The 14,750-nt window shown below is 44.0% G+C and overlaps 2 protein-coding genes across 3 annotated transcripts in view; one reads left to right on the top strand and one right to left on the bottom strand.

The window, feature by feature from the left end:
• Positions 1-14,750, bottom strand: part of LOC146185226 (acetylcholinesterase-like) — a 332,565-nt gene that overhangs the window by 181,303 nt on the left and 136,512 nt on the right. The window lies entirely within an intron of this gene.
• LOC146185234 (acetylcholinesterase-like) lies at positions 1,770-11,090 on the top strand. Its single transcript, XM_084605803.1, has 4 exons — positions 1,770-1,776; positions 4,394-5,903; positions 9,120-9,269; positions 9,606-11,090. The coding sequence occupies exons 1-4, from the start codon at positions 1,770-1,772 to the stop codon at positions 9,805-9,807; spliced, it is 1,869 nt and encodes a 622-aa protein (XP_084461929.1). The 3' UTR covers positions 9,808-11,090.

The following is a 14,750-nucleotide window of genomic DNA, read 5'->3' as shown; positions in this document are numbered from 1 at the left end:
GAAAATGTATGAGCTCGAGATGTTGTCTGTTCACATCTGCTTCCACTCTCCGGAAATCGATGCAATGAAATTGACTTCCGCATCTCAAGGACAAAAGTTGATCTAAATGTCTTGTGTTACGAGTCGCTTCCATGTGTGCTTTCTGTTTTAGAACAAATCCATCGAGAGCAGTTTAGAGCACGTTTTTATGTTCATCGAAGATAAATATATTGCAAATGAATCCGCTGGTAATTAGGATGCCCGGGAAACTAAGCAAGCTGTAACATTGTGCCAGGGATGTCGTTAGATTTTCGCAGTCTAGGCGCAGTGCTCACGGCTCAGAAAAGCCTAAAATATATTTGTTCATGTCCTTCAGAGGTTTCAGATGATGTTAACACGACTGATTGAGGCACTGTGTCTTTATTTTAAAATTATTTAGAGAACATGTAACAGGAACACAATGCTCATCCTGCCTGAGAGAAAGCTTTTATTGTTGCCCTGAGATGTGTTTACACAGAATTTTTCTTTCCCATTTTCATTCATATTTGACGATTTTTATGATAGGAGTAAACCTAGTCGTTGACTGTCAGCTTATGAATGTCATATCTAGGTCATAGTTTTTTTTTATACTACCGAGGTATTAGGTCTCGAAGTCTTCCTTGTCGACTTTCATTTTAACTCAAAATGTGGTAATTTAGTGAAAGAATGCCAGAACGCAACTTTTTCCAGAGCTAAATCATGGTGCGGTGATGGCGTTATTTTAGGCTGCTAAGAAAGAAAAAAAAACGAGTAGCTCCGTTCAAGCTATTTTCATTTTTTGTTTATCCGTAAAGAGTTCTCCTTACGAGCGGCGATGAACTCCAGAGGAGCCAAGGAGAAGGCCCATTAGCGTTAAAAGCCGAGAAGCCTCTGGGACTTAGTCCTTATCATCAGGAGTCATCGATCAAGGATGTTCGGCAGACTCAAGCTGTTAACTAAAGCTCATACTCATTTGTTTTTCTGGACACAACCTACGGCTCCTGAACATATTAGGGAAACGAAGAATTGGCAACTGTCCATGAACCACTCTCATATATGCCGTTCTTACGGCATGTGTCAGTAGTTAACTAGCTAGGACCTTTTGAGACTTGGCGTACCACGAGGTCTCATGACAGCACGGCCGCTACAAGCTTGCATTTCCTTTTGAGTTCCCAGCTTGCAACAGATGAAATTTAATGATCATGCATTCCATAGTACGTTCCATCACCCATATATATGCTTGTGCAGTATCCGTGTATATTTGTGCTGTCTTCATTCAATCCAATTGCATAGTGCGTTAAGGAGCAAATATGGTGAGCGCAACGTACTGTTGCGCAGCTCACTGTTGTTTAACAGGAAATAATGCGCAGTTGTTAATAAAGTTGAAGGGCAGTAGCCTTGAACGGCACCTCGTATGGTTCTAGGTGCGGTCGGTCGGGGTGGGTACGGACATTTTGAGGGAATGTTTTTTTTTTTTTTTTCATCATAATTGTTGCACCCGCCTATTATGCCCGTATGGCAAGACTCCCAGAGTATTGCTGGTCGTGACTGCGTGTCTCCGGCTCCTCTTTATGATCGCGTGCTGGTCTGTTTAGAGCTTCCTACTCATTGCTTCCTCACGTGTGCGTAGGACCACGCAAATGCTTTCTTAGAAAAACAAAGTGCTTATCCGAATATTCATTCTTTCCTCGCGAATGTATGCCCTTGGAAGTATTAAGCGAAGATCATTAGGAAAATTTCCCGATCGATGTTTTTGTGAATCTGTTTGCAACATGAGAGGTAAGCATTCATGTATTTTGTCTGTTAACATTGGTGGTGAGAAAAGCACTAAAGTTAATTCACCGGAAAAGCATTTCTTGTGCTTGAGTACTGGAAGTGGACTTAATTGGGAAAAAATCTCGCTGCTTGCCTGCGAAATAAGACGAGCGACTTATTTGCGCTTGATTAAGGCTGGCCTCTCTTAATGAAGCTCACATATTCCCCGCGAAATATGCTCCACGTATTCTCTCGCAAACCCTATAGGTACGTCTTTCTTCACTGGTTTCTTGCACCATGGTAGGTAATTGGACGATTGGTGTGGCGCTCCCTACTGGAGAATAGACATGACACCGCCGAATTCGTAGGCGCAATTACCGTTTTAGAGTGTGGCCTGCTGAAGTACATGTTGAACTTTTTTTTTCTGACTTTTTATGCATTTATTGTTTCTTTTGGAGTTTTTTTTTTCGCCTCCAAATCTGATCAAGGAATATGCACAGTGTCTTCCGGCATGCACTGTCGTCACAACGCCTCGCTTTGCTATTAGAGGAGCATAGATGACCTCGTTGCCATCAGTAAATACACGTGGGCTTATTGCTGAATCACATTAAAACGCATTTAAAATTTTTGAACCGTGGATAGACGCGACAAGTAACGATACACTTCCCCGTAAGGGGAAGTGTGTATCCTCGTACAGGGAAGGGTGTAGGCGCATCTTCCAGTTGTGCTGCCGTGAAGTTGCTGCCGCAGAATTTAAATCGGGAAGAAATCAACAAAATTCAAATTGGTAGTCTGCGAGCCTAAAGACATTTTCTGTGATCCGAAAAAGAAATCGTTAAGAGCACAGAAATATGAACATGATTCTTGTTCCTGCGTGCCCAATACAAAGTGAAGTTTCCTTGAGTTAAATGCGTACGAAATGTACGATTGTTAAGCATGCGACGTAGATGGTGTCTATATAATGCCACAGTGCTGCCATGATGATGCGCTGCAGAACAAGCCGAACAGTCCGATTAGAATGTCGTACTAAAGAAGTCAGTCTATGCTGACCAGTCAGCGCGTCAGGGTGTACAGCGTATCAGCCAATTTTTTTTCTTTTTTTGTGCAGTACATGTGTAACCGCCGCTCCTATCATCACCGGTATGCATTCCAGACACACACAACCGTAGTTGTAGGCGCAGGAAGCTGTCTCTTATTGTATTCTACAAAACTCCGGTTTCGGTAATGATTATCAGCCACGGTGTTTATCCCGCTTGAAAAATAAGGCAGTCATGCAAACAGGTTCCCGTAGTTATAGTGAGAGGTTGCAGGGAAAATCTGGAGGGGAATATCAAAGTATAAAAAGAGCCATATTTGACCGACCTATACAAAAATAAGGCACTTTAGATACGAGTTGCAAGACAAAATGCGTACTGTATTAATAGTGTATATATGAGATTTTTAGCGTTCATTGTATACGCAGTGCATTAATTGGAGAAAACGTTTACTCTTCGTCGCGGAGTGCTCTTTACTAAGAACAATGATAATCAGTAAGTACGCTGCATACCTCAAAGTGAAAAGCTGGAAAGCAAAGCTGAACTGCGATTGACATTTCCATAACATGAAACCTTTTATATTTTAAACTGGGTACTAGTAAACTGGTTGCACGAGAATGGATGCACGAGAATGCATGAGAATTGGTGTGAATGCGCATTTTGCCCAAGATATGCCGCAATTGATACTCAGCGTACGCGAACTTGTCACCTGAAAAAAAAAAAAAAAAAAAAAAAAACAGCTGGTCGAAAACTAACACACACTTTCGGCTAGCTAGGTGGAATCCTCTCCCATAGGATGCCATCTACGCATGCGAAATGGCAGCTGCATGCTGGACAGCTGCTACTGTCTGTCGCTCGTACAAATGATCGCTATAAATTGCGCATGCGCACTATAACCGGACTGTTTGCTTTCGGCCAGTGAAGGTCGGGAGAGACATACAGGAGGAGATACCCGTATGCGTGAAGTGACCGTGTGAAACAGTAATATTAGAGAAACATTTATTCCGGCTCCGTCTCTGCTCCGAAACCTGCCCAAAAGAAGCGAAATTTTCTGCTAAATAAGAAGTGAAAGAGCTGTCGGCTTTCCTCCAACATCGAGATTTGTATCGAGAACCGTGACAACCAATCCGCATTGCGTGACACTGCGTCGGTTTGCGCCAGAATTGATGAACACAAAGAGGAAAAGGGGAAACAGTAGCCTGGCCAAAAACAAGCAGCGACGCGTTCTTGGCAATGCATCAATCAGGCTTAAGGTATGTTCCCGGAAAAGCTAGAACCGATTATACCTGAACCTTACAGAAGTGGGCTCATTCTTTTAGGGCGATGCCTCAAGGGCAGATCGAATAGGTAAGGAGCCGGCACGCCTCAGCGCAGAGAAGATATGCACGCACCCTCATTCTGAGGGGAAGAGGCCCTCGCTTCTTCGGTCACTGGTGGTCTAACAGCGACTGGGAGGATCACACGCAGACTTCTGTCGGATCGGGCTAAACGTCGCGGTGTTCTTCAGACCGCCATGTCAACGTCTTCAGTGGTCTCCTGGCATATAACCTCGTGTGTCTGTACGTTACCGGCAAAGCTTTCACTATGGTTTCTCTTCACAACCGCAGCTACTACAAGTCATACCCCAGTCACCAGAATTGATTCTGGACTCGTGATTGGCCAGCGCATACAAGTGAGTGGGGTAGAACTGTACGCATATCTCGGAATTCCGTATGCCGAACCTCCTATCGGCGATCTTCGTTTCCAAAAACCGGTGCCAGTGTCCCCCTGGGGAAGAGTTTACAATGCTTCAACTAAGCCCAAGCCATGTCGCCAGGTTCCAATACCTCTGGTCGGGAGTCTGTCGCTCAACTACTCTGGATCGTCGGAGGACTGCCTGTACATCAATGTCTGGTTGCCCTCTTGGGCGTGTCCAGAGCCTGGGAACTGTGGAGGAAAGCTTCCGGTAATCATCTTTATTCACGGTGGCGGATTTCAATGGGGAGATTCTGCCCTTTTTCTCCATGATCCGGCCAACTTTGTCGCCCTTTCTGGCGTTGTGTTCATCACATTCAACTATCGCGTTGGAATTCAGGGTTTCTTGTCCCTCGAGATTCCGGAGTTGCCAGGAAATGTTGGTCTCTGGGATCAAAATTTAGCCCTGAAATGGGTTCGCAAGAATGCCGGTTCCTTCGGTGGCAACCCAGACGAAGTCACTGTCTACGGCCAGAGTGCAGGGGCCATGTCGACAGCACTGCATGCCGTAAGCCCCCATAGCAAAGGGCTTTTCAGAAGGGCAATAATGCAAAGCGGGGCCCCTCTCAGCCTCACAACCTATGATTACTTCAAAGGTAAAGGAAGATTCATCAGAATTGCCGGGACACTAGGTTGCTATAACCCAAAAGAGACGCTGGATGAGCAGCTGACAGAAGCCATTAGATGCCTCCGGAAGCAGGAAGCGTCCGAGATAATCCAGAAGCTCGAAAAACTTGACTTTCTGCAGCAAGCGTTTGCTCCAATAGACAACGACGAATTCTTACCTTTTTCTGTTGCCTCCCCGGAACCCTGGAGGAGGATTAACGTGAATGAACTGATCTTGGGAACCACGGAGAACGAGGCTGGCATTTTCTTCCATTTAGCTGCTCTCTCGTTTCCCGAGGTTGTGGATGTGTTTTTGACGCAGTACAGGACTGTCTGCACGATGGTGATAAATCAGGCGTTTGGTGCTCCCCTGCTCCAAGCACGTCGCATTGTAAGCTCCTACTTCCGCGAAGACGACAACGACATCAGCTACGAAGAACTTCGAGACATTGTGGGCGAGATGATCGGCGATGCGCTGTTCTACTGTCCCGCGCTGCTGCTTGCGGACAGTGCGTCTGAGAGCGGGGTCAATACTTACGTATACGAGTTCGCCTACAAGCCATCTCACAGTTTCTATCCCAAATGGATGGGCGTTGCTCACGGTGAAGACGTGATGTACACTCTAGGCTCCCTCCCCTTCATCAAGGACAAAAGCCGCTATACAGACCCGTTTGGAGATATTGGCAAGAAATTCCTGGCAACTCAAGACTATACCTCCGAAGAGGAACAATTTATGAAGGAACTCGTCAGCGCTTTCAATTCTTTCGCTCGAACAGGGTAAGAAACACCGTAGGGCGGCAAGAATGCGATAGCTATCCTTTTTGCACACCTAATATAAGGCTATGTGCTAGAAAACGTAATTTCCGTCATGTAACACACAGCGGGTATTTTACAGATATATTCATATGTAGAGTGACATACACGCCTTCCATGAGATAGCAATCGAAAATTATTTTTAAAGCGTTCAGAATGCGCAGAGTTCTGAATTTCATTCCGAATTCAAATCCGAATTTGGAGGTGTGGGAGACTAGTACTCTACGAAACGCAAATCGGATTATAATTGCCTAGAAAAAAAAATTGAATCCGATATTATGCGACTAGTCAAGGAACGGGTCGATACGCCTCAATTATTTTTACGATTATTAGATACCTGTGCGAATATTTGGGCAAAACGGATGTCAGGAGAAATCGCACTCAGCTGCCCGCATCGTTGCAGCGCGGCGCTATAAACTGTCGAGCTCTGGTCCTAGTTGTCACGACGCGGTGCTTTGATTTCCATTTGGGATTATGCAATGCGAAGTCAGTATGGTAACTTTATGGCCGTCATGCCACCGGTACGCAAAAGTTACATTTTGCTCTTGATAACAATAAGAATAAACTGACTCCATATAACAACCGATGAGGAATGAGAGATCTACGCAGTCTTAGACTCCTGAAGTAGCATCAAAAAAGGTTTGCTAAACCTCCCCGAGCTCTGACGCGACAGACGGTCTTGGAGGCTATGTACCTGCATAGCGTTACAAACTCTGGCACAAGAATGATCCGCATTGTGCGCTCATCTCGGGCAGGTTTAGCGCGGTAGCATGTACGTGTGTCGCAGGCGACCCTGTTTTTGCTGTAATCGTCGAAGAACCCAAAATCGAGGCTTACAGGCTGCGTCGAACTGAGATTAGCCTTCAACATTTGGTCATTTTTGCTCTGTCTTCTCAAGAATGCCAGCTGCATACCGCTTATCTTCTATATCACAGACGTATGTAAAAGAAATGAAAGAAACAAATATTTTCTCGTGAGCGCATAAAGTGCCGAGTTCAGTAGAAGGACAAAGTGGATTTATAGGGTTAAGACTGTGCTAGTATATAAACAACTTTTGCGAAATAATGCGGAAAACAAGCATACCGTGGAACAACTGTTATGCGTATCCTGGCGAAGTTTCGTACTGTGTTTGCTTTTTACGCATCTACTGAAAATATTAATGCTTATAAATGCGACGCTGCGGGATTTGCAACGCTTATTTTAATGGCCAGATCGTGGGAGGCATGAGTGAAACCTTGAGAGCGAGTAGCACTGGGATGCGATTAAGGGTGATAAGCTTCATGTAATGTTGCGATTTTTCATTCTAGTAATGAAAGCCTTCGGTGTCGAAATTGCCTCCGTGTCAGCCTCCCCAAGGAGGGATTATTGTATGGAGCAAAGATGGCACCAAAGGATATGGGCCTTAAATATTTTTTTCTTGTTTTAGCCGCAACTGGCTAGTTCTTATTAGAAGATTCTCAATTTGAATCCTGTGCTTTTTCAAAACGAAGAGAAAACCCCAGTTTATGGGCACCTGAAGCACACAGATTAAATCCAAGTCTTTTTGAAAATCGATGTAAGTATTAAAGCAACTTGCGAGATTGCACGACAATGTAATGAAAAATTGACGAGAATGGTGTAGCCTTCCTATGTGTAAAAACTGCTCGGTTTTGAAGCCTACCCCGCACTCCAATATAGTATATCGTCTTCAAAACCTAAGTGGAGGGGGGGGGGGGGGGGGAGGAGCGGGGTTATGTGAAGTATCAAATCATACTGTTGCAAACATATTGATGGAAATGGCATAGCTCTCCGACGCTCAGAAACATCTTGCTGCCTAATTCATCCAGCGCTCGTGTCGATTGAAGTCTACCTGAGATGCAGCGAGATGCGTTTGAGCAGCAGCAAGAAAAGAATATACTTTTTTTGGCACGCTTGTATACAAGCGTGCCGGGAGAGAGTATCCATTATTGGTATTGTTTTGTTGTCATCTTCCGGTGTATGATAGAAAGAGTCTGGAGCCATCTTCTCGTTGCCAAAACGCGCATGTCCGACATTCTTGGGTATGAGAACGTAGGCCAGGAAAGTGTGTATCACAGCAACGACTTCATCAAACCCCTTAACCATCATCATCATCATCCTTATCAGCAGTAGCAGCAGCAGCAAAATGGCGTGTACTGCAGACCAAAGACATCTGCAATATCCCACCAATTACCGCCGTCGTGTGGCTGCTGCATCTAGCTAATCCCAGCAATGTTCTTAATCCCCTCTGCCTGCATTGCTTCCTTCCGCCTCCACGGCTACATTTGCGTCTTATAGATCGCTCGGTTCTTTACGAGACCACCGGCTATGACGCATTCGCGTTATATGCCCCGGCCATGCTGATTTCTGCCCCTCGACGTAGACCAGGACATCACTGATGATAGCGGCTTTAGAGGGAGTCACTTTTCGTTTTGCTGTCGCTGGGTCTGTACAGTTAAGAATTATCTTACCCGCTCTTCATACAATTTGACTCTATTTTCTTCGTCAAAATACGGAATTTAAGCAGTGTGGCTATATTATTTTGTTCTCTAACTTGCGTCACATCAAAGCTTTTTTTTTTTTTTTTTTTTTTTTTTTTTTTTTTTTTTTTACTCTATACTTATTCTAGCGCTTCTCCGCCGCGGTAACTCAGTGCGCTTTACTTCCGAAATTAAGGCCGCGGAATATAATCATGACTGCCGACGCGCTCTTCAATAGAGGCAAAAAGCAAGGCGTCCCTGTGCTGTGCAATGTCAGGGCACGTTAAAGATCCCCAGGTGATTGATATTTTTCGGAGCTCTCCACTACGGCGTCTCTTGAAGTCTGAGTCGCTTTGAGACGGTAAACAAAAAAAAATGAAGTTTTCTAGCGCTTTTTTTTTAATTTTGCATGGTGTTTCAATAGAGATCTTTGTGGTGTTGATTCGTTTCTCAGATATTCGGTTCGTTCTTTTGAATCTGGCACCCTGAAATGATTTCGAAAATATACAATATTCTTCGACACGCCAGAAATTGAAGCTTCCTTTCTAGGTGGTATTGGATTGGTATTGGAAGCTTCCTTTCTAGGTGGTTTTCGTTCTTGACTGAGTATTTACTGTTTATGTGCCCACAGGAATCGCACACTTCTCTGCACAACTGAGGTTCGGGCATGCTCGATACTCTTTTCTTCAAATCAACATTGCAGGAAACCAGTAATTCCGCACCCGAACGTGGAGTGGCCTGAGTACAAGACAGAGAGCCGCCAAGTGTTGGTGTTGAAGCCCAACAACTACACCATCGTTCGAGATAGAAAGTGGGAGCGCTGTGAGCTCTGGAAGCCGCTTTTGTACAAAAGGTAAAAGAGGCATTCTTCAGTTGATAATTAATGTGAATACAAGAGCTATCCGTATGGACATTTTTACCGCATTATATGCGCGTTTTCATTCCATCTTCTGTAACGAATGTGTTACCTCTTTACACGATGAGAAAAGAAGCATTTCGACAAGAGCAGGAGGAAAGTGCTGTCTACCAAAACTGCTTCACGACATGATCTAACCTATAATAGCTTTTGTTATGAGTAAGTAGCCAACTATTCGGCATAATATTCAGCTAGAACAGCTAGAACATAAAACGAAAAATTTAGCTATCAGGTGGCAACAATAATGTAATTCAAAATTTTCTCCTTTTCTAGTGGTCTCACCAAGGGAACAAGCGCTACTACGAAGACTAAGCCAACAAAGCCGGGCTCAGGCTTTACAACCAAGAAGAAAAGTCCACATCTGGGGAAAGGGGACTCTACTTCTTCGTCACCGGAAAGGATAAGCCTACCCGAAATGCTTGTGCTTGCAGCTGGTGTGGTAGCGTGTTTGAATGCGAGAGTCTTCAGCATATGAAAATTGCAACGAATGTGGTGTTGACTCCCGTATATACAACTCTTTTTCTTCTGCGGGAAGACTTTCTTGACATTGTTATAAAAAGTCCTACGATAGACTTTCTTATAGGCGACACATAAAACAACCATACAAAATGCAACATGGCTCACAGAAGGAAAGGAATTAACGTCGAAGTTCGAACCTCTTTATTACACCAATACTTCCATCCAAAGATAAGCTCGCTAGGTCACCAATTCTTCGAAACTAAAAAGAAATTATCTCATGGCACGCGGTGAGACGGTTGTTTGTTACTTCAAATAGATCTAAGGAAACTGTCGAGCCTCATCTTCAGCAGTGCAGCTTCATGTGTTGGGAGGCTAATTAATGCTAATTCCTTGGAGAATGCATGAGCTGACCATGGGACAACGTCGAAGCATTTCCTCGTTGGTGCGCGTTTACTGAAGGTTACCTTGCTGTGCTGGACTAAGAGGCTTTGAAAAAGAAAATGGTGCATATAGAGGCAAAGAAAGCTAACCCATCGACGTCGAGGTTACACAGGTTACACTCGAGTTTCCGGCTAGCTGAAAGAAAAGCGGCACGTGTAATTATTACAACGGCGCAAATGGCTTTATATTAAAACATCCGCGCTATATACAACGCTTTCCTGATTGGAATAATGCCATGTTTGGAAGGATTGTATATATTATTGACCCAACCATTTCCTCGCCCGTGTGCTCGATTTCTTGATAAACTATAATGCCAGAAAAAGTGCGGCGTACTCCCAGGTTAAAGAATGAGGAAATGTAGCAAACTTCATCGTGCAAACGTTAGAATCAGTGACCAGAATTTAATAACGATATCATGCGGGATGCAAAATTTAGTGATTTCCTGTTCAAAAAGAAATGAAACCAAAATGAACAAGGGTAATTAATCACAGCTTTCTTTCGCACATCCAGACTGGAATTACAACACAACCACGTGAGCAACTTTTAATGTCATTGTAATTGTATTCATTTGATGACGAATGACCTCGTTTAGAAATGATTCAAAGTTTGCTGGAATAGCTCTTCGATAAACCGCTACCTTGAGAATTGTGCAGACTGCACGTTTAACCTCAGGTATATTAGACATCTTTGTGTACCATACAATGTTTTTTGATAAAACCCATGGTGAATAAAAAAGAAACCTCCTGTGTACTGGAAAATTAAAAATAAACCTGATTACACACCCCGCCATTTGTTCGGAGTGCTCAGTAAATGGGCTCTCTACATGTTTGAGGAAAATATATGAACAAATGCATTAAAAACACCACGTTTCTGTACAATAATTTGTCTTTTTGTTGCTATTAATAAAATTCATCGTCAGGGCTAATAACGAAATAAGGACATACAGCAATGCACTAGCGTTTAGAAATAGCGAGAAATAAAGCATGCTAAAGCATGCCATGCGTCAGATGGAAAAAATAACACAGGGTTATGCTATGCGTACTTGTTTCCATTCCCTGCGATGTTGCATGCTCGACCGAGTTTTCTCTAACGGTTCCTTGAACAAAGTGGCTTGTTGGGCGAGTTGGTCGGACATTATGTTAAAAAAAGCGCTAGAAACGCGGACAGATAGAAAGACAAACACACAACCTTATGTTAAAACAAAGCTAGAAACACGGACAGATAGAAAGACAAACACACAGTGCACTGTGTTTTTGTCTTTCTATCTGTCCGCGTTTCTAGCGCAGTTTTAACATAAGATTCCTTGAAGCTTTACACATAAAACCTTACTTCAATTAAAGTTATCGGGAGAAGTATTGCTACTGAGGAGGGGCTGTATGAAGCCAGTTTTACATAGTTTTATGCAAGCCTATAATGTACTAAAATATTGCATACCCATTTTAGTATCAATATTATACTGCATTTATCAAAGGGTTGGAGGTGGGGTGCATGCCGCTTTCTGAATTTCGTCCGAGGAGACCTTGGACTTACTCTAATGCTCCGCACTTGTGCGCAAAGATACGCCGAAAGCGACATATCACGCGGGCAGAACACATAGTCGCTAACCACCTGTGGCGCGCCGCGAGTATAGTTTTTTTTTTTTTTTTTTTCAGCTTCCAAGGTTGTGTCTTTTCCGCCTCCTTTGTTTGACAGATGTCGATTTAGGAGTTCAGCGTTAAAATCTACATTTGAAAATTTTCAGAGGTTTGACATTGTTAAACGTGGCAACCAGCGAAGGCTTCACAGCAAAGCTATGCTTGGTAGAACTCATTCGTAGCCTCATTTAACTGGCATCGGTACGACGCGCTATGCTTGTCGTGCTTTTGAGTGACACAAAGACGTAGTTCACATGATACAACACTCGTTAGCTTGTCCAAAGTATGACTGTTTGGTAACTACTTTTTCTGAAACGTGATTCTAAGCGTTCCTTCGCTTACAATGCGGCTGAGGCGTGCACTGAGAAGGGAGGCTCTGTTTCGAATTCCTTCATAGAGCAACTTGCTATACTCATTTTTATTTATTAATCCTTCCGAGACGTAGAAGCGCTGCCAGCCACCTTGCCGAAACGCGCGGGCCTCAAGTTGCAGTCGTAGTTCGTTGGCAACATCGTTGCCGATCCGAGCCGGCGCGAGGAAGATATCGGAGGCCATGCCCTGTCTATCTTATTCCGTGCGCCACACGCATGATGGCGCTACGTGCATGCTAAGCGAGGAGGAAGTACAGCGGAAAAGTAATTTGCCACTCGCTTAACTGCGTGTTCTGTAATTCTGTAATTTACATACTCATAATTATTATTATACGCCACAATACATTTCTGTAAGGGAAGTTTCTGAAACAACACCGCAATTAATAGACGCGCCTTTGTCTATTTCAAACCATCTAGCTGGCGTGGCGGAGTGGCTAGCGGGCTCGTCTCGCACCCCGGAGGCCAACGTTCGATTCCTCAGGTCGGCTATTTTTCCTAATCGTTTTCATTTATTAATGCTTCTGGGATTTTTCTCCTACGGCCAACGCCGGACGACGCGGGGTGGCGTCCGCCGACGACGACACCGACTTTTCTGCGACACGGGGCCCTTAACGCTATCGCGTTAAAAGGCACAGTATAATTATCGCCACGCTCTCCTATGGCCCCTTTAGGGTCAGTGGCTAGCCCACGCTGACATTGTGTGTTGGCATATACGAAAGGAAAGGCAGAGTATCTGTCACATTTTTCTGTGGACACCTACCGCACAACACAGTAGTGTAGTCCTGCTCATTGATAGAATTATCAGACGCGAAGCGCAGCTTTATCTAGCGTAGTGAAGTTTTCGGTTCAATATTCACACGCGAAACCTTATTTCACGTTTGTCAACGTGGCTATCCGTTGTTTGCATAGCCCTTGCACTTCCGGGAAATGGAATGGGGTGGCGATACCTGCATTTTGTGTTCTTGATCTCTCCTAGGTTCTATGAGCTTTGTTATAGGTAAAGGTGGTCTATTTGGGATTACAAATTGGTATTATATCGATAAATTCAACTTAGTTTCCTCCTCAGTGTCCCTTCAGGTATATATGAAGCGACAGCGCTATATAGGCTCTTGTCTGTGGCTATCTTTGCGCGTCTTCGTTCTCGTACATGCACTTTGCTACATGCCGAATCAATAATCACCCAATTTTTTCTTTATTACCTCACGAATACTCTTTCTCAAGCAGCCATAAGCTACTACGTTGTGTGCAAGCTCATCATTTACAGAGGGTGCCCGGTTTGAATCCCATCTTACCGTCCTATAGCAAAGCAGAGCCCCGAATCGCCATCTCCACCATGTCATCTGATCTCGTGACGTCAAACAACGGTCCTCGTACCTGCCGACTACCACCTTTCAGATGAATGCTCGTGGCATTTGCACACAATTTGACTTCACCGACAACACTAACAGCGCCATATGCTTTGTGGAATGAGGTTTTAACGCAGTCACGTCAGAGCATATGCACTCTCGTAATCCATGAGCGGTCGGCTATTCTCCAATCGATTATCAGGCTGACCTATTATCTCTGCAGTGTCGAAAGCCGTGCTATCCAGAAAAGCCAGCATCAAGATAATCGGCGTTGAAACAAGAATTACGGGCATGCTGCTGGCAGGAGGTGTTTGAAAGGCGTCATGACTGAGCATTATCTTATTTCGTAAAACAGGGAACATGAAACACTTCAGTAATTAGAAACGATCAGATTACTGTTTCTTACGACAAGCTATTCACTAAATTTATCTCTAAGAGAGCCAGGGCAACATCAAATTTCAATCAACCAAATGAACAGGCCGGCTATCGTAACCGATCCTTTATAGCAGAACATTGCCACACTGTCAGGCAGGAGATAGAAAAATACTGAAAATATAAGCAATACCTACATCTGGCAATCACTGATTGGGAAACAGCATTTGGCTTACTCGAAACCTCAGCAGTCATAAAATGAACGCAAAACGAGGTTGTAGACGAACCACATTTTTCTTCGACTGCTACTAAAACAAAAGCGGCCACATCGATGCAGCGTACCTTCCTTCAGCAATCAGTACGTGCGAGGGGGACCATTACTAGGAACGGAACCGTTGTACATATGTTCTGAAATATTGTTCTGAACATATATGTGCCATCCCTAAACATAATGGATTGGTGTTAATAACAGCGAGGTGGTTATTAGTGCGTATTTTACCGGCTATATCTTAACCCTACAAGTTATCACCAATCGTATTGTCGCCGCTGGCACTTAAGTGTTTGGCCATATTGGTCCTCTGGTAGCATCGTCAGCAAAAGTAGCGAATATTGATTAAATGGTCAATTTGTATTTTATTGGATGCTGCCACTATTTGGCTTGTATTCGATTCAGTGGAGGCGATGCATTATTGCTGTTCAATTATGTAGCGGAGGTACAGAATTCGTGTTTCATTGGCTTTAGAAAAAGTACTATCCGCGCACCGCTAAGCGAACAACAAAAATGAGGAAAAAAAG

This window comes from Amblyomma maculatum, chromosome 6 (genome assembly GCF_055883805.1).
Source record: "Amblyomma maculatum isolate TAMU_Amacu chromosome 6, ASM5588380v1, whole genome shotgun sequence".
Taxonomy (NCBI): Eukaryota; Metazoa; Arthropoda; class Arachnida; order Ixodida; family Ixodidae; genus Amblyomma; species Amblyomma maculatum.
The sequence above is the reverse complement of the archived record's forward strand: the minus strand, read 5'-3'. Positions and strand labels throughout refer to the sequence as shown.

What these genes read in the sequence shown, in the direction of transcription:
- LOC146185234 (XM_084605803.1), top strand. An exon ending in AATTCTTTCGCTCGAACAGG is followed by an intron (nt 5,904 to 9,119) that starts GTAAGAAACACC and finishes TCAACATTGCAG; the next exon opens with GAAACCAGTAATTCCGCACC. An exon ending in AAGCCGCTTTTGTACAAAAG is followed by an intron (nt 9,270 to 9,605) that starts GTAAAAGAGGCA and finishes CTCCTTTTCTAG; the next exon opens with TGGTCTCACCAAGGGAACAA.